Raw genomic sequence first — 19,897 nt, 5'->3', positions numbered from 1 at the left:
CAACAGCAATAAGAATGAAAAACAGAGGACAGGTACTAAATTAACGGTAGGTTACTCTGAGTGACAAGCTTGCAGTTAGACACAACACTGTCATTGCAAGTGACCCTCAGTTAGTTGACTTTTATGTTCAACTGCTAAATTTGTTACTGATAAAAAAAAGGGCTTCTACTGTACCTAATTACCTTAACACTAGAACCGCCAGAGGTTTTTGTATAAGCCTACCTAAACCCGTCAAATCCCGCTATTAGAATGCAATTTTTAACAACATAGGGTGCTACATAACACACTTTCAGGAAAAGTCACGGACTGGAGACTTTAATATTTTATTGAAAAAAAGTTACATTGAACACACACAACACACATCACACAAATTGACCCGATTGGCAGTTCTAGTGTTAAATAAACTCACTAATTAATTAAACCAGTTCAATACGCATTATTCTTATTCTTATAATTCTTTATGAGCGCATAAATAGTCTTAAAATCAGATCTGTTTTTTAAATGAAATCTGACGGCAGGCAGTTAGCTCTGATCACCTATGATAAATGCGCCGCACCTAATCGCTGGCCACTCAGCCCCAGAGCTCCCTCTATACAAATCAAACTGTAGACGGTGTGAAATAACCTATTGTTTTAAATAATGGTCGGAATGTGACCTGTGAGCCTTCTGAATTACCGTGGGACAGCACATTCTAAACTAAAATGTTCAATCAATAAAGACATCTAATCTTATCTTAATAATATCTTCATATTAATAATAATAATAATAATAATAATAATAAATCATACAGTATGTGTCCGAAAGGGAGCAGGAGGAAGCAAACACAAAAATATACAACAAATATACTGCATATTAAAGCAAACCATTGTAAAAGTAAAAGTATGAGCATAACAAATAAAGAAGTGCTGACGCCGGTCCGTTGCTCACTGTTGCTAGCATTACTGCTAGTGCTAGCTGTCGGCAGCGGGTGTTTCATCTTCAGATGGTTGCGCATAGCAGATGCATTTGTATTGTACTTCAGTACAGCTGTACACAACTGACACTTCACTGTGGAGTTGGTTACATCTTCGTTGAAGTACTGCCATACATAAGAATGTCGGATGTGTTTTGGAGCATTTTGCAGCACCTCGTTTACCTCCATTTTTTTCACGACTAGTTGACTCGGGCCTACAGCGCCGACTAGTTGTAAAGGTAGTCGACTAGTCGACTAGTTGGTGAAACCCCTAATCTATACTGGTCTTAGGCAGGTCGTAGGCAGGAAGCTGTAAGCTGGAGTCTGAAATGAAGTGCTACATCTGTATACATATGTATGAGTATGTACAAATATACAGGGGAAAAGCAGTGCAGGTCCATGTGTCTGCTGCACAATACTTAACAATGAACAATATACAAGAATATATTAGGATGTCACACATAATTCTACTAACTGCAACATTAATAGTGATTCTTACTACTTTTACTTTTGGTACGTTATTTTACTTGTAACAGAGCATTTCCACACAGTGGTATTGCTTATTTGACTTACTGACGATGATCTTAAGTTTAAAAAAAGTCACAATTCCAGTCGTTTTGCCATGCCTATTTCTTACCTAGAACCACACGCTGGCTGTCAGTGCTCTGGAGCACTTCCATCACTCGTTGTTCGGGACTCCCCCTCGCTAGTCATAACGGCATCTAGAACAGCATACATGTCTTGTTAATTCCACAAACTACTGCAGCACAATACTAAATAGCAAGAACAACTCTAGAAAACTGGACGTAAATAGTAGTATATATGGTGTTAGCAAACAATAGCTCTAGCTAATGCTATCTTTGCTAACCGTAGCTCTTCGGGGCTCCATAAAAGCATGGGTTGTCGAACATAAATCTAAGGATAAAATAGGTTTGTTTGTTAGAAATTAGCTTTACAATAGATAGCGACACAGCGCTTTCAAGCAAAGAACAGAGCGTTAGCAAAAACCTACCATCCTGCATGGATGCAGGACGCCGTTGCTAAGTCCAGGCTTCGTTTCGCGTTGCGCCGTCGAGCTCCCCGCTGTATTTTTTCATCCGCAACGTCTGTACCTCGTCAAATGACCACGGCGTGTTTTTGTTGTTGCTGCCATTTCTTTATGGATTTGTTGACGGTAGATTTTCTGTTTTAAAAATTGTGCTTATGCAACACTTGGAGACTGTCTCGTCGAAGAATTGTGACGAGTCTCTCTGACCAATCAGCAGTCGACAGTGTTTATGTCACTAGTTTAGCATATTCAGCTCGGTTGTTGGCTCGGTAAGAACCTCGATTTTGGAGGGCCAGAAAAAAGTAGCCCACCCCTAGTGGAAAAGCAAAAAAAGCAGGCCGGGCCAACCGTGCTACGTGCTGCAGTGGAAAAGCGCCATAAAAAGTCTGTTTACATTCTTTTCATTGATTGAGAGAGAATTTCATGTGTCGGGGGAGGTCAGTGGTGTGGGAAAGTGGGACACTGAAGGGGAGGGGGACGTGGAGGTGTGACCATACTTGCCAACCTTGAGACCTCAGAAATCGGGAGCATTTCAAAATGCAAAATGGGGGGGGGGGCATTAACATGCTTATTGTAGTTCTAAGTGCAATGCCTTGCGGCCTGTAGCACCATCCTCTTAATGGAGCATATGTGTGGGCTAGACCTGTATTTTACAGGAAAGGAGTGAGCAGAGAGTGGAGTTGTCGATTCTTGTTCTGTTTTCTGTGACTATCTGCCTCACCCTCGCAGACTTTGAGTTGCGTGCGCTACTAAAGAGACGCGTTACCATGGAAACCAAACAATGGCTTAGCTGTATTAAAGTCAGAGTGGAAACAGTCCTGAGTAAATCTGATTTGTCAGAAATCGGGAGAAATGCGGGAGAAATATGACCCCGGGAGGAAACCGGGAGAGGGCAATGAAATCGGGAGTCTCCTGCGAAAATCGGGAGGGTTGACAAGTATGGGTGTGACACTGAAGCTGTTGGGAGGTGTCAGGAGGACTGAACTCTTTGTCTTCAAATCTACACGATTCAGATCGTTTGCAAGGCGTTGGTCGTTCATAGAGAGTGAGGCTTTTGGCTTTAGTTTGTGATCTGTCTAAAGGCCCTGACACACCTACCCGATTTTGGGAGTCAGAGGTAGTCAGAGGCAGTCGGGCATTCACAACGCCCTACTCAGGTTGGTGTGTAGGGCCAACGTTGTTGCTTTACGGCACATTTTCACAACTCGCACGGGCCAATTCAACATTCAACATGTTGAATCGGCCAAAGAAAGTCAGCCAAAGGAATCACTCTGATTGGCTGTTGCCTCTTTTGAATGACAAATACACACTACCGCTGCCTGCTGGTAAGGACTGAAGTCTTTGCGATGTGTTCGTAGGCGGGCGGCGTAGCTCACGCACGCGACGTAACGGACGTAAAAGTCGGGACGCCTTCGGTAGGCTTTCTTTTGGTCTCCTGACACACCAAGCCGATTTCGGCCGTCAATAGATGTCTGGCCGTCGATGAGCGTCCTGTCGCCCGCAACATCCTGTCTTTTCGGCCTTGCCGACACTTTCCGCTGCCGGCAAAATATGAATGAATGAGACCTCATTTACACCAACGCAACTCCGGTTCAAGCTCCGTGCTAGAGCTTTGCAGGTTCAGAACCGGTTCTTCGGTTTAGCTCCGGCTCTTTTCACACAGCCCAGAGTCCGACTGGTGCTGTGTCATTGCGTTATCATTTGCGTCATGACGTAACCGTTTGCGTGCTTGCTTCATAAAGCCAAACCGCGCGGAAACCCCTCACAGCTGACACCGACAACAACAACAATGGCCGATTGTGCTCCAGCTTCCTCTGTACCTCTTCGGAAGACCAGATTCCCAGTAGGTAGCTGGTCTCTTCAGTGGACCACTGTTGCTTGTTACGTTTCTCCATTGTTGTGTACAAACTGGATACAACGCTGGCTTTTTGTTGTTGTTCAGGAGTTGATCCCACCCCTGCCCCATCCCCGCCTCGACGTAAGTGTAACGTATGCTGTGCTTTTGCTCGAGCCGTAAAAAATGTTGGTGCTTGAAACGAACCATATTCCGGAGCTAAGAGGCTGCTCCGCTCCGGTGCTTTTCAAGATACAGCTCCGAACCGGCCCTGAAACACCGTTGGTGTGAATGAGGTATGATTGGCTGTTCATCATAGCGAAACACTATTTGCCTGAATGGGAGTGGAGCAGTACAGTACTTAAAGGTGACCTATCATGCAAAATGCACTTGTGTAAGTCTTTTATACATGAATATGTGTCCCCGGTGTTCCAGGGAACTCACCAAGTGTCAGAAAACACAACCCTCTCTATTTTCCTCCATACCCAAATCTCTGAAAAAGGGGCTGCAACAGATCTGATAAAGACTGATCCAGATTTGAACACTTCTGTGATGTCACAGAAGTGGCGCTACGGCTATTGGGCCAACTCCACCAATCAGGAGGAGACAGCCACGGACATTGCCGTTCGAAAGCGCTGGAAACGCTGTAGTACATATGTCAGGCCTGTAGATGGTGCTGTTCTCACTGAATCAGCCCATGAGAAGACAGTGTTAAATTGAGCGAAATGAGGATTGGCTAAAATGCATGATCTGTTTGGTATTTTGAAAAATAAAAAGTATAAATATGCCTTATATAGGTATGGTCCTACACTATTATTCAAATATAGCATGGTAGGTCCACTTTAAGTAAAAGTACTTTGTTACTGTCCACATACTGCCTATAAGTATTTTAATGTTGTAGCTCTTCAAGATGGTCATTTTAAAATGTTTTAAATATATACTGTTAGTAGTTAAACCAATAACAATGCTAGGGCTGCAACTGACAGTTATGGAGGCACATTTTAATTTTTTCTTAACGCTGTGTGATTAACCTGTTGAACCCTATCCCTGTTTTTCCGTTCTCAGTCTCAAAAATGACATTTCCAGATCAAATGACCATAACTACACTCCTAAAAGGGGAACATTAATAATCTGTGAGTTGGATGTAGAAAAGTCAGAATCAATATAGATGGTTTTTTATTTTAAAGAAAACTCAGATTGAACATAGTAAAGAAATGTAAATTATAGTGTCCGTCCAAAAATTATTTTTTACTTATAGTGAAAACCACCCTTCAATTATGGGATGGTAGCAGTGTTAATTTTGGCAGCTGTTTTTGATTTAATCTTAATCTTTAGACGAAAATGATTATTAGTTTTAGTCACATTTTAGTCATTCCTATCCATGGGCGCAGGAAGGGGGGTGCTGAGGGCGCTGCAGCACCCCCTAGCGGCAGGCAGGCGGTGCGGAGCTCGATTGTCTGAATTATTATTTGACGGTTATTGCTGCTCCCGCTGTGCATATTCTGAGTAATATGTAGTCAATAAATTCCACATTGTTGGTAAAATAATATTTTGGCCTGCCCCGAATGTTTTCTCTGTAGCCCCGGAAAATTCTACCCCAATAATATAATACATTAACCGTGCTTTACGTGAACCTCATCATGACACAAGAGAGGACGGCAGGACTGTAATTTCCCATGTTTCCCGTGAGGCAAGACACCAGACCAATCAGAGAGTCACATGGAAATAAACGTGTGCTTGTGTCATTCAAGCTCGGTTCTGTGTGTGTGTGGCAATAGCGCATTTAGTGTGATAGAGAGAGAGAGAAAGAGAGGAGGAGAGAGAGAGAGAGAGAGAGAGAGAGAGAGAGAGAGAGAGGGACCAGTGCCAGCAGGGACCGTGTTGTTAGCATCTGGTTAGCTAGCTGCACTAACGGACACAATGAGCTGTTTGTTCCACAACAAGCTGGAGGAGAGCTCTCCTCTCAGACTGAGAGGCTCTGGTGAGCTAAAGGACTTTCTGAGGGTTTAGATAGTTAACTTTAGTCTAAGTTATCTCAGTGGGTCTCAAACAGTTTGGTCACAAATTATTCAAAAGATTATTGTGATTTGTAAAATATCCATAAAGAAAAAGAACATCTGATTACAGTTGTGTTTCATATGGATGTTGAGAGATGTATCCATAGATTTCTTAATGTTGCTCTCAAAGTGCACCAGATTGATGCTTTTAAATTCAATATTTAAAAAAAATCTTCCCAGGGGAGCATCCCCCCGGACCCCCTAGAGTAGGTGAGGTCCGCTCCCCACTCGTAAAAAATAGCACTTTACCCCTGCCTATATGCCGTGAGCTGATTATCGAGCCTTCATTGTAACAGTCGCGGGTGTACTGTGTGTTTGCGTGTGGGGAGTGTTGCAGTCGAACATTCCACTGTAGCGCCCCTGGTGCTCGCGCTTTTGTGCATGCTCTATAGTGCCCGTAATAGTGTTCACTGGAGTCCAGCACCTCAGCACCCCCACTCAAAATAGCTTCCCGCGCCTCTGTTCCTATCCTTCGTAGTTTTAGTATAGTTCTAGTCGACGAAAACTCAAAACGTGTTAGTCTAGTTTTAGTCAATGAAAAATTACATTTTAGTAAACTTTTAGTCAAAATGTTTTCTCTCTTTGAACTAATTCAGTTAGGTAAATACAGGTATCTGAAATTGGAATCAAGGTGACAGCATCAAGTGTTAAAATTCGTAAAGCAACATTTGATTCTCTTAACACTTTACTTGTGTAATATATACGGATGGGTATCGCTAAGGTTTTTAACGGTACTACTACTCTTATCAATACTGCTTATCGATCCGGTACCTTAACGGTATTCTTCTAGGTACTTTTTTGTTATTTTTTTAAAGGGAAAAACTAAACAAATTGTTAACCGAATTAACATTGCTTTATTTACATGTGAAATAAATAAATAAAATATGTGTAATTGTTATTATATTGTACTGTACTTGAGTAAAATGTTGAGGTACTTGTACTTTACATTTAAATGTTTTGCTACTTAGTACTTCTACTCCCCTACAGTTCAGAGGTAAATGGTGTACTTTTACTCCATGTAAGCGTGACGTATAAGGCGTGTATTTAATCCCTTTAGTTACTTTACAGATTTGGATTAATGATGCGAAATATAATTTAGTTCCACCTGGAGTAAATTCACAAGCTACCCTGCAGTATACAAAGTCATTCAAACAAGCTGCACCTTTACCAGCTTTGATAACACTTTAATGATCAATAATTATAAAACATATCATATATATTATTCTGGAATGGACCAATCTGCACAATGACTACTTTTACTGTCGCTACTTTTATACTTTTACTTGAGGAACATTTTGAATGCAGGACTTTTACTGTAACAGAGTGTCCTACACCAGTGGTTCTCAAACTTTTTTCAATCATGTACCCCCTTTGAAAAAAAAATTGATCAGCGCAAAAACAATTTGTTAAGGAAAAAATGCCTATAGAAAGAGGTACAGTACTGCGCGGCACCATCAGTGTCTGATTTATTAAAACAACAACCATGTAACTGAGAAACACGCTACATTTAAAATGTTTACAATCCATCACTAAATTCATGGCAAACCAATTTTATCATCATGCAATAACACTAAGATGACATTAGTTGCATTGAACTGATCTTTTTAATAAGTTGTACTTACAATGTAGTGAAAAACATGGACTTGAGCTTCACTTTGTCATTCTGACAGGGAGGCAAACTGCAGTTATTACACTTCGCGTTTTGAAATGTGTGTAACTCTGTTAGGCTAATATAAAACCCACACTGCTCAAACTTCGTTACTTTTCCTAAAATTGGTATATTTGTATATTTATTTATTTTGGGGCGTGGGGAATGAAGAGAAAAAAAATATGAGCATTTTCTGAGCATGGGATTTTGACCCCTCATATAAACATAATGCATAATACTGCGCTAAACTTTGCGGCCACACGCCGTTGCGGCCACACGCTTATTGTTTAGGTCCTTTGAAAAGTAGGCAGTCATATAATTAACTAGAACAAGCTAGATCTGATAGATTTGGACATAGACGCGAGTGAAGTATAACCGGATGCGAGAGAGAGATCAGATCAGCTGCTGCTGACGGAGAACACGCAGCTATGCATGATAACAGCTACGCCGCTGTGACGGACCGTTGAGCGGACCAAAATACACTAAGAGTTAGACCAAACACACTTAGCTAGTTTATCTACTCTGGAACTAGCTAAACTAGTTATAAATATATTTGTTCTTTACTGTCGGGTCACTTAGGCCGGTTAGACAGGTTCACTGCTGCACGAGACTGACGGGCTAGGAGAGGGAGAGGAAAAGAGAGCACCCCGTTTACTTTTTCCATCTTATTATCCAGAATTACTGTAAACATTTGAATAAAGTAGTTAATCAACTATTAGTAGTTTGTGTAAATGTATTAATTATGTTTGTTTTTTCATTAACATAACATAAATCTCACGTACCCCCTGCAGTGCTCCAACACACCCCTAGGGGTCCGCGTACCCCCATTTGAGAACCACTGTCCTACACTATGGTATTTTTTTTACTTAAAGTGGACCTATCATGCTATATTTGAATAATATAGTGTAGGACCATACCTATATAAGGCAAATTTATACTTTTTATTTTTCAAAATACCAAACAGATCATGCATTTTAGCCATTCCTCATTTCACTCAATTTAACACTGTCTTTGCATGAGCTAATTATTTGAGAACAGCACCATCTACAGGCCTGGCATATGTACTACAGCGTCTCCAGCGCTTTCGAACGGCAATGTCCGTGGAAGTCTCCTCCTGATTGGTGGAGTTGGCCCAATAGCCGTAGCGTCCCTTCTGTGACGTCACAGAAGTGTTCAAATCGGGATCAGTCTGTATCAGATCTGTTGCAGCCCCTTTTTAAGAGATTTGGGTATGGAGGAAAATAGAGAGGGTTGTGTTTTCTGACACTTGGTGAGTTCCCTGGAACACCGGGGACCAGAGTTGGGTGTAACGCGTTAAAGTAACGCGTTACTGTAATCATATTACTTTTGTCGGTAACGGAGTAGTGTAACGCGTTACTTTTATAATTCAGTAATCACACTACAGTTACTAACATTGCCCCGACACGCGTTACTTCGTTACTTTTATAAAATAAACACACTCACTGACAGACAAGAGGGGTTTCCGCCGCAGGTTTGTATACATGTAGGCCTACGTAATCTGCACGATTTGCGCTTCCACATTTCCACGTGCAGTGCTACATAAACATGGCTGAGTCTTTCCATCTGTAAACTTCCTCAACAGGGCCGCTCGCTCTCTTTTCTTGATTGCCCTCTCACAGGCGAACAGTTCAATGTCTCGCTTCATTGTAGGAATTCTGCCATGTCTCTACCACTTTCGTTTGACCATCTCTGTTACTAAGTTATGGAAAACTAAATAAATAAGTAATTAGATACCTTACCGTTACTGCGCTCATAAAGAATGATAAGAATAAGAATAATGCGTCTTGAACTGGTTTCATTCATTAGTGTCTTTACGTTTCACAGACTGTTAGCTTGTTGTGGTAGGCTGGTAGCCTATTTTATTAAAGAGCATATCAAAAGCAATAGTAATTGGGGGTGCAAGTGGAGTCTCGCATAGTCAAAACTCTGGCGCGCTTACACTGTAGGTGCGCAGTCTGCGCAATCTGCCTGTAGGGAGGGGCGGGCCGGCCCTGCGAGTAAAGTAACGAGTAAAGTAATGAGTAAAGTAACAAGTTACTTTATGTATACAGTAACGAAGTAGTGTAATATATTACTTTTTTAAAAAGTAATATGTAATATGTAATATATTACTTTTTTTTAGTAACGACCCCATCTCTACATATTCATGTATAAAAGACGTACAAAAGTGCATTTTGCATGATAGGTCACCTTTAACTACAAGATCTGAGTACTTCTCCCACCTCTGCACGCCTGATGTGATAACGTTAATCGTAATTGGCGCAACAGAGCTACGAGTTAAGGAAGTCGAAAATTGTGCATTTCTCCGATTGAATATGACGCCTTTTGGCCGGCTCTTTGGACAGACTACTCTACTCGAGTCAACACGCTTACGTGAAAACACTAATGGCAAACGAGCTTTGTCCACATCGAGCCTTGTAGAGTGTCTTCATACTTCTGAACGCTCCGTCCCCGGCAGATCTCTGTGTGCCGCTGCAGCGTGTCTGTTAGGCTCTGCCCCCGCACACAGAGACACAGGGAGATCGCTCTTTTGGAGTGAAGAGAGCGGAAATAATGATATTGCAAGTTAGAAACATAAGATGCATTTTGACAGACAAGATGGACACTTGGGGGAAAATATGCTGCATTTTGAATGTCCGATAGTCCACCATTAACACCTTAGCCCTGTCTCGTCTCGTCAACGAAAATATGCTGCATTTTGAATGTCCGATAGTCCACCATTAACACCTTAGTCCTGTGTCGTCTCGTCAACGAAAACTAAATATACATTTCGTCTTAGTTTTCGTTATCAAGAATCTATTTTTAGCTCGTCATCGTCTCGTCTTAGTCATGTAAAAAAGGTTGTTGACGAAATTAACACTGGATGGTAGACTAAAAGCTTTATGAATCCAAAGCACAACATATAATAAGGACTCTGTATCAAGATTGATGCCAAACAGGTGACATTTGCCCTTTTTAGAGAGGCTTAGTAAATAAAACTCCATCCCTGGGGTGATTTGGGTGGAAATTGGCGTTTTTGCCGTTTCTCTGGAACCCATTGGTCGATTTTGGTGATTGATATCTCTTTTCAACCGTTAGAGCCAATAGAATCGAAGGGGAATTTCCACATGCACATGCAAAACGTTACCAAAAAAAAGTGGGAGCTTCGCCCAAATCGAAACCTGTCTCACGCTCTGAAATATGGAAACGGAAAAGCAGGTTTATTGCATATGGATTATCAGAAATCATTTCAAATTGACACAGACACATTGGATTAACCTATGGATTAACCTTCAGCAGCGGGTCTTTTTTTTTATCGTTTTAATGCCATTGCAGACAACTTTTGACAACGAAGGTAAGACATAGTGCCGTTTTTGCTACCTAGCACCATGTGTTATGATGTCTGTTTTTGTTTATTATGTTGCGAGTTATTATCATGGAGTGATGATATATATACCCATCGATTCTGTGTCTTCTCAGGATGCTAATCGATATGTTGGATGTGCAGTTACGATAAGTAATATGGGTGTTATGAGTGAGTTTCTGTGCAACCGCCGTTAGCATTCTTTCGCTCGTGGTTAATTCTATGTGGGTTTATTTGCAAAAAAAAAAAAAAAAAAGTTAGCTGAGTTTCTTCCCGTTACATGGATATAAAACATTCATACTTTATTAAATATTAAGAAGCCCTCAGACGCTGTTTCCTGCAGATGATGCGTTTTTTTTTTGATGCGGGGGGTGGGGTTCAACAGGTTAAAAGAATAAACACAAATAGCAGGATAGGCACACATATTTGCTATATCTTGCCCCACTGAAAAGGCACTGCACCGATACTGTTAAAATATTGGCATAGTTCATCCCCCGCTGCTTGGCTCGAGCTATTTGTTGTTTGAATATATCACACTGTCTGTCTTCCGGTTGCCTCTTTTGAATGACGAATACACACTACCGCCGCCTGCTGGTAAGGAGAGTTATTGCGACTCACGCATGCGCAGTGCGTACGAGCTACTTGGCCGTCGGCTGAAGTCTTTGCGGTGTGTTCCAGTGCAACTTTTTGGTCAAGACATAGGAGACTTGAGTCAACACAACAGTCGGGTTCGTCGGGACGTGTTATTTGGTGTCAGTTTGGTGTGTCAGGGCCTTTAGTCCACGCCAGACAGAAGCAGAATCGTTTGCTGAGAACTGGTGTTGGAGTTTCTCAGAGTATTGTCGTTTAGCATCTCTCACCGCCTTGCTAAAGACGTACTTCGACTCTCTAAAACGTGCCTTATTAATCTTAGCTGTTTCAGTTTAGCTGTGAACTATAGAGCTTGTTGTTGTTGAAACTCACCCTGGTGTGTGTTGGTACACAGCTGTCCTCACAGAAGCTAATGTATGACATCACAGCCTCTGTATACTCATCCAGACTTTGAGTAGCAGCTCTAAACATATCCCAGTCAGTACAGTCCAAACACGCCTGAGCTTTACTGCTCCACTGCCTCAATGTCCTCATTACAGGTTTACAGTTTGAGTTTCTGCCTGTATGTCGGTATCAGGTGTACCATGGTATGGTCAGAGTGGCCCAGTGCAGCGCAGGGGACGGCTTGATGGTGGTGTCAGGATTCTCATGTTATGTCACGTTTTTAGTTTTGTATGTCTAGGTTTGGGTTTATTTTGCTGTTCGGTTCTCCCTGTCTCCCTTGTGTATTGTCTGGTCCCTCTCTCTGTGTTTTTCCTCCCTGTCGTTAGTTTCCCTGGTGTGTCTAATTGTCTGATTGTGTTCACCTGTTGCCCTTGTGATTATCCTCCCCTGCCCGGCTGTTTCTCGTCTCGTGATTACCCCTCCCTGTATTTAGTCTTGTCTCTTCCTGTGTTCAGTGTTGGTTCGTCTTTTGTTGGTGACTGAGTTCACCGGGGAGTGTTCTGTTTGTCCAAATGTTCTTATTATCCTTGAAATAAAGGTATTATCAGTGTTATCTGCATTTGGGTCCTGCTTGCTTCACTCAACCTTAACAGGTGGTCTAACAGTGATCCAAAAATATTCCCCTCTCTGGTGGGGCATTTAATAAACTGTTTGTATTTTGGGAGTTCATGGCTGAGGTTGTCTTTGTTAAAGTCACCAAGAACAATAACTAGGCAGTCCGGATAAGTCCTCTCCACACACAGTATCTGGTCAAGTGTGCGCTTTGCCTCCTGCATGTTCGCATGCGGTGGGATGTATACACCGACCAGTATGAATGAGGAGAACTCACGGGGTAATAGAAGGGTTTGCAGTTGATGATAAAAGTTTCGAGAGTGGGAGAACAGTGCTGCAGAATCATTGTCACATCGTTGTTCCAGCCACTGTTTGTATAAAAACATATTTCTCCACCTTTTGATGAGAGCTCCGTGTCACGATCAGCTGGCAGCTGCAGCGCCAAGTCAGGAATCGATCCACACAGCCAGGTCTCAGTGAAGCACAAAACAGAAGATGAAGAAAAGTCTCTGTTTCTACTAACCAGTAGCTGAAGCTTGTCCAGTTTATTGCTTATGGAACGAGAGAGAAATATCCCGGATAGCGGCGTGCAAAGTCTGCGGCTCCGGAAGCGTACGAGCGTCCCGGCCCGTTTCCCTCTCATGTGGCGTTCGCTGCTCGGATGCAGGTGAGGGTACCTTTTACAAGAATGTCCAATAATTCCACGGAAGAACAGAGAAAAGTGGGAAAGTAATCCGCTGAAGTTGTTTCTCTAATGTTTAGGAGCTCTTCCCTGGTGAAATAGTTTGGTGTACTGTATGTAAACACTGAATTAATGCACAAAACAAGGATGGCTGCGTGTGCAGGTCATGGATGTATAATAAGAACTGGATACAGCGTGGGAAGCGGGGCCTCATTCATTCCTATGAGAGTTGCTCATTGGCGCATGATGATAAAATGGCCCAACTTTTGAGAGAGCGAAACGTCACAGATTACCCGGCATGCCTGAGAAGTACCCGTATGTGCGCTCATAGCCAGTGGTGTAGTCTACTTTTTTGTAGTGGGTATACTGTAATAATTGTATTCATCCTGTCTCGAAGCAACACCTCATGAACACCATCACACTTACTAATGCATAGACTAGTCTTGAGACTGGTTATGTGTTATCAACATGTCAATGTATTATAAGCATTTTTATGTGACTTTTAACTGCCAGAGACATTAACAATAAAAAAAATAAAAGAATGAACAATGATGGAAAAAGCCCACTTATCTTCTAGGGTTGAACAATTAATCGACATTTTTATCAAAATCTCAATATGGCCAACTGCAAACACTGTCTCTGAAACAGCTCTCATCAAATTTCCAACTAAATCCTGTCCACCCTTCTCCGTGAGCTCCTGGGCTATTTTGTGTGCTCTGGACGTCTCATGTCGTCTAATCTTGTTTCTAAAAGAGGCCAGAGATGTTGATCTGCTTGAATCTGAGGACTGGATCTTAAAGTGCACCCACTCCTCAGACATAGACACTCGTTGTTCTGTGAGGACACCTGTTGATTTTGTAGCGCTGCAAAGAGCACAACCTGGAAATAAACAAAACCATGACTAATTAGCATAATACAAGTTTTTACCAATAATATCTGCAGAAAAGAGCCAAGATTTACTCAAAAGTATTTAATAAACTGCTTACAATATTTACATCATGGCTAACAAATGCATGAAAAGCAGATAAAAGGAGAAAAATGTTCCACTTTTTCAATAGCTAATTATTTGACAACTACTGATAACTAACATATAGTAATATAGGCCTAATGGTGCAAATGTTTTAAATGCACTTCTAACATGACCATGAATTAACTCTCATTTGCATAGTCATTGACTTTATGAATTTCTGTTGTTTAGATCAGCTTTCCTTTGCATGTGTGCTGACATTTACCTACATTTCTGTCCCTCCACTCTAACCAAGGATGCCTGTTCTTACATTCCAGCTACTGTTACGTTAATGATAACCATACTAATTCCACTTACCGGGTAAATTTGCGGTAGCGCCGGGCTCGTTCTCTGTCACCTTTAGGACAGCCGCCTGATCTGGCTCTTCTTCTGTAGTGGTAATAGGGGAAAACTTCGGAAAACATAAAAATATTTTCGTCTGTTTTCGTTTCATGTTTGCTTCCTGTTTAGCGCTCCGTGAACTTGAATGATGGAAGGATCAAATTCTGATAACGTTAGAGAAACGTGGGGTTTGTCAGAGCCGAACAAAGTGTGTTGCTGTTGCTTAGCAACAGGCCAAAGGCGACGGAAGCCCCAGACGTCCAAAAGTATTAACACAGAAGGGGGCGAAAGCGTGAAAGCGAAGTCACAAAATGATGTTGTTACGTATCATCGCTCATTTTTAAGAGGGCATACGGAAATCACTGGCATTTTCTAGTGGGTATACGGCGTATACCAGCGTATCACGTAGACTACACCACTGCTCATAGCGCATGCGCAAATTTAACCAAATGCTCGTTCACATCAAGCACGTCAATTTGCGTACACGTAACAGCACCGCACGTTCATGACAGCATGGTAATGGCTTGTTTTTATGATGGATTTGATATTAACGAGGTGGCAGTTAGCAGCTAGCGGCTAGCTAGTAATTATGCTAATGTGCACATCAATCGTTATGTACTTATATTACGCTGTAACAGGATCTAGTGATATCCAAGCAACAGAGCTTCATTTAGCATGAAAGAATTATTGCACTGCATATATATATTAATATATATATATATACACAGTGCAATAAGCTTCTTAGTGCAATAAGAAGCTACAGGGAAGTTAATCTAACGTCGGTTATATTAACTTTATTCAATACAACATTTACGGTACAAGATTTAATCATACAGCCCATGTAGTATAATATTTTACAAATGATGAATTACAGCAAACATGTGCAATATATCCATTATTACAGCTCCGTGGGATGGCAGTGAGACGATATGGGTCCATTGTTATTGTGCATCCAGGGGTAAAGATAAAAGCATGTAGTGCTGAACCTGCTGAACACGTAACATGAACGTGCCGGGCGGCGCGGTCCCGTGGGTTAAATGCGCGTTCATAATGCAGAGGGATATAACTCTCAGAATAACGTTATTAGCACATTTTTACAACTTGAAGAACAAATGTTTTTAATAAGGGCCATACAAACGTTCATACTGGGTAGTTTATTTAGTTTAAAAAAAATTATCCAACGAGTTACAGACCACTCTTTCCCAATGTAAGTCAATGGGAAAAAGTGTTTACGGGACCAGCAACCGAACAGAAGTGTAGTACCGCCGTTTGGCCACAACAAATATTCTCATCAGACTCCGGCGCACTTCCTGGGGGCCTGGTGCAGGTGGAGACTCCGGACCTCGGTCTCCGCCCAATCTGATTCAGCCAGCTCTACCCTTTCATTGACATGTTATGCACAAAACAACCTCTAGATGTCACTGTGGTTTGAACAGAAAGCCCTTCAGCTAGCTTCCACTGAGAAATGTGTCATGCTAAAAAAACAGGATACACAGGATATAGACATTTGCTGTTAGGCCCGTGGTTTCTTGTTAGGCCAATTCAGCGTATACAGTAAGATGAGCAAGTCTTTTTTTATTATGAAAAACACTTTGCATTACTTTTTTCCATTTATTTTTACAATTATCATTTATTATCTTTTATGAATATATCTGGTTCTATATATTGCTCATTTTCCATAAAAGAAAAAACATGTATTTGAGTTTTTGTTTTATTTGAGTTTGATGTGTACAAAGACTGTACTGTATGATGATTCTTAGAAATGCACTTTTACCATAAAAGGCAAGCTCCACCAGTTGGTAGAGGCTCATAAAAACAAAACTGTCAGTCAAAAAAATAATTGTTGTGGCTATTTGTGGCCCATTTGATACAAAAATGCAAACAAATAATTTTTCCATAACCTTTTTCTTGGTCTGGCAGTTAAAGCCCGACCCCACACACACACACACACACACACACACACACACACACACACACACACACACACACACACACACACACACACACACACACACACACACACACACACACACACACAATGTTCGTATTTAGTCTCCTGATTTTAAATGGGAATCAACTCATTTGAGTGTCGCAGCCGCAGTGTGGGCCTACTGTGTACTGCTAACCACACTGAAGATTATGGAGGTATTGATCAGTCTTCTCATATTTTTAAGCCTCAATTTGCCCCCCCCCCCCCCCCCCCCCCCCCCTCTAACATCACCAGAGGTCATCATTTAAGGGGTCATTTCTCAAAAATGTTCTTCCGAGAGAGCATCCCCCCGGACCCCCCTAGTATGCTTTGGTCACCATTGCCATGGCCCCACCTAAAATATTTTCCACCGGCCGCCACTGACTGTTAGCATTGTTAGCCGCTAGTGGTCGGCTAAGCTGTCGCCATGTTGAAGGTTCTATGAAGGTAATCCCTCTGTTCTGAATATTTCATTGACAAAGGTTTTTAGGAAATCATAGGTGACTTGGTTATGTGTTATTATCTCCAGGTATGTCACTATCTTCTATGCGCTGAGATACCACAACATCATGACAGTGAGGAGAGCCGGCTGCATCATCGGGGGAATCTGGACCTTCTGCACGGGCTGCGGGATCGTCTTCATCATCTACTCAGACACAACCCCGGTCATCATCTGCCTGGTCTCCATGTTCTTTGCTATGCTGCTCATCATGGCCTCCCTCTACAGCCACATGTTCATGTTGGCGCGTTCTCATGTCAAACGCATCGCCGCGCTCCCCGGCTACAACTCCATCCACCAGCGGGCCAGCATGAAGGGGGCCATCACGCTCACCATCCTGCTGGGGATCTTCATCGTCTGCTGGGCTCCCTTCTTCCTCCACCTGATCCTGATGATCTCATGTCCGCGGAACCTCTACTGTGTGTGCTTCATGTCCCACTTCAACATGTACCTCATCCTCATCATGTGCAACTCTGTGATTGACCCACTGATCTATGCCTTCAGGAGTCAGGAGATGAGGAAGACTTTTAAAGAGATTATCTGTTGTTACAGCCTGAAGAACGCCTTCACCAACATCTGCGCTCTAACAGGTAAGTACTGAGGGACACAGACTATGAAACCAATGACAGGATTTGTAGGATGAACTACTGAATCTGACACTGGAGCATAACCATACGAGAGTATCAAACATACACTTTGTGAAATGGTTCATTGCACTTCTCAGCAAGTACAGTCTTTGGTCAAGACTGTGTCTTCTCTCAGGAATTACTTGGAGAGGGGTCCCTCACAGTATGTAAGAAGGTTACACTACTTTCTAATGTATCCTCCATGTATACAAAGTGGCTAGTTGACATTACAGTATTTGAACAGACGGACAGGACCATTTGAAACGATGATTATTTTGAAACTGCATTATAGAAAAACAGTTTGTGTCCTGCCTTTCATTTTAGAGGAAATGCACTGTTCTTTATACTTTTGCTTTTTCCTTTTGAACAGAAGAAAATTACAAGCTAAGACAGGATATCGTCATGTTCATTACTAAAACAAGTGAACCCTACCGTAAATGCTGTTTTTGTATTCATTGTGGGAATTAAGTTTAGCAGGGAATACACAATAGTTAGTTGCCTCAGGTGATGTTGCCTGAGTCAGCGTAAGCTGAGGCTGAATAATTCCGCCCATAATTAATTTGAGTTGGAGGAATCTGGCAGGAGGTGATCTCCGCGTTTCCGTTACGGCCTCGTGTGAAGGACTATACGAAAGAGAAAAGTAGCAGATACAACCGTTTGCGTTCTCGTGTAAACTGCACATAAATGGGGAAAGTAAGCTGCTGCTTAACCTTCGGATGTTATCACCTGTCAACAGATAATTTGCTGACACTACATTTGTCCTGCCTCCACCTGCTGCAGCATAAACTCTGAGCTAATGACCAACTTCCTTAAATGCTAACGCTCATTAGCATAGACGTTTTCTGCTATGATTATTTTGACACTCTTCTGTATATATCTTTTTTCTTCATATTATTTATAGCTGCTATATTTTGTGTGCCGCCCATGATCTCTTCATGACACAGCCCTGCCAGTGCTTGTATAAAACAATGTAAAATGCCATAAGTTTACACTTTAAATGTAAAATTGATTGTAGCTTCAAAGTGCTTTCTGTAAGTGTTTGTAAGTCGCTCCTACATCCCAACTAAGAAGCTAAACAGACCTTTGTTGTAAAATGCAACCTTCTGAAACTGCTGTTCATGACTAAAGTTATCCCTTGTTGGTGCTAGAAGCTAAACATTTATTGCTAGTGTTACATTGTAATATGTATTTCAAAAAGAGCAAGCCTCTATTAGTTGTGTCTTTGATTTATCTGTGGCATATCTTATGCATAAAGACAAGAGATGTTTTTGGATCAAAATCATGTTGTAATGGCCTTACTGTATTCCCCATACATTTTCTTTGTAAGTGATTTGTATTTGTGAGATCAAAAGAAGAGCATATGAATATGCAAACAAATGTACATGCCCACATTGTAAAGTACTTTTATTAAAACCCAATGATATCATTGTTATTATTTATTGGGAAGTACTTAGTTGTCCCGAAAGAAACAGCAGCAAAAACACTGAATGTAATGTTACACTAGAGGGGAAGCCCACTTAGTAATTGCATGATTGGTCCTATGTTATTGTAAAGTGAGCCCATATAAAAGTTACATGTGTCATGTAAGTTATGGTAAATTCATGGCATGCAAAAATATAAATTTGAACTGCAAGAGAAATGACTGATGTCAGTGTTGGCGATGTTGCACAAAAGTATGTATTTTATTAATTTGAGTGTGAATAAAAGCAAAAGGCAAAGTTCTGAGCTGTCTTCATATAATTGTTTGCATCAACTGTGGTAAATTGTGAATGATGGAAACCTCAAGATTATGATCTATGTGAACAAATTATAACATGATCTTGGTTTAAAATGCAAGTACATCCGTGTCCTGAGAGAAAACAAGTGTGGTAGTAAATAATCAGCAAGGCAGAGAGAAGATAGATGGTATGGAATTAAAAAAATCATACACAGAAACACTCAGACACTCAACAAATAGATTGAAAGTCACATGTGCACATTTAAACACCAAATTAATAAAAGGTCCGTAGCCTTGAACTACCTTTATTTGAGAACCAGGTGTAAAGGTTTGGCCCACTGCGAACCTGCTGTTCCCATTCTCAGTGGCAGTACAGATCTGTTTATTGTTAATGTATGTAGTCTACCTACATTTAGCTGTATCCTGCTTGTAGTTTAATTGGTATAAAATACAATTGCAACATTACATGATTGTCTATGGGAAGGAACTGGTTATCAGCTGTGCAGCATTTAATTGTTTTACCAAAAAGACCAGAGAGGCTGGCATCACTTTACACACAGTATAGA

The 19,897-nt window shown here is 41.5% G+C and overlaps 1 protein-coding gene across 2 annotated transcripts in view; it reads left to right on the top strand.

Annotated features, from left to right (window-relative positions):
* LOC307013654 (melanocortin receptor 5-like) overlaps positions 1-19,335 on the top strand; it is a 45,381-nt gene extending 26,046 nt beyond the window's left edge. For both annotated transcript variants that reach the window (XM_079641125.1, XM_079641124.1), the window contains one exon: positions 17,019-19,335. In XM_079641125.1, coding sequence (XP_079497251.1) covers positions 17,019-17,589 — 571 coding nt within the window. In that variant the 3' untranslated portion in view covers positions 17,590-19,335. The remainder of the gene's footprint in view (positions 1-17,018) is intronic.
* Positions 19,336-19,897: the final 562 nt, after the last annotated feature.

The sequence above is a fragment of the Notothenia rossii genome (assembly GCF_949606895.1).
Source record: "Notothenia rossii genome assembly, chromosome: 7".
Classification (NCBI taxonomy): domain Eukaryota; kingdom Metazoa; phylum Chordata; class Actinopteri; order Perciformes; family Nototheniidae; genus Notothenia; species Notothenia rossii.
The sequence above is the reverse complement of the archived record's forward strand: the minus strand, read 5'-3'. Positions and strand labels throughout refer to the sequence as shown.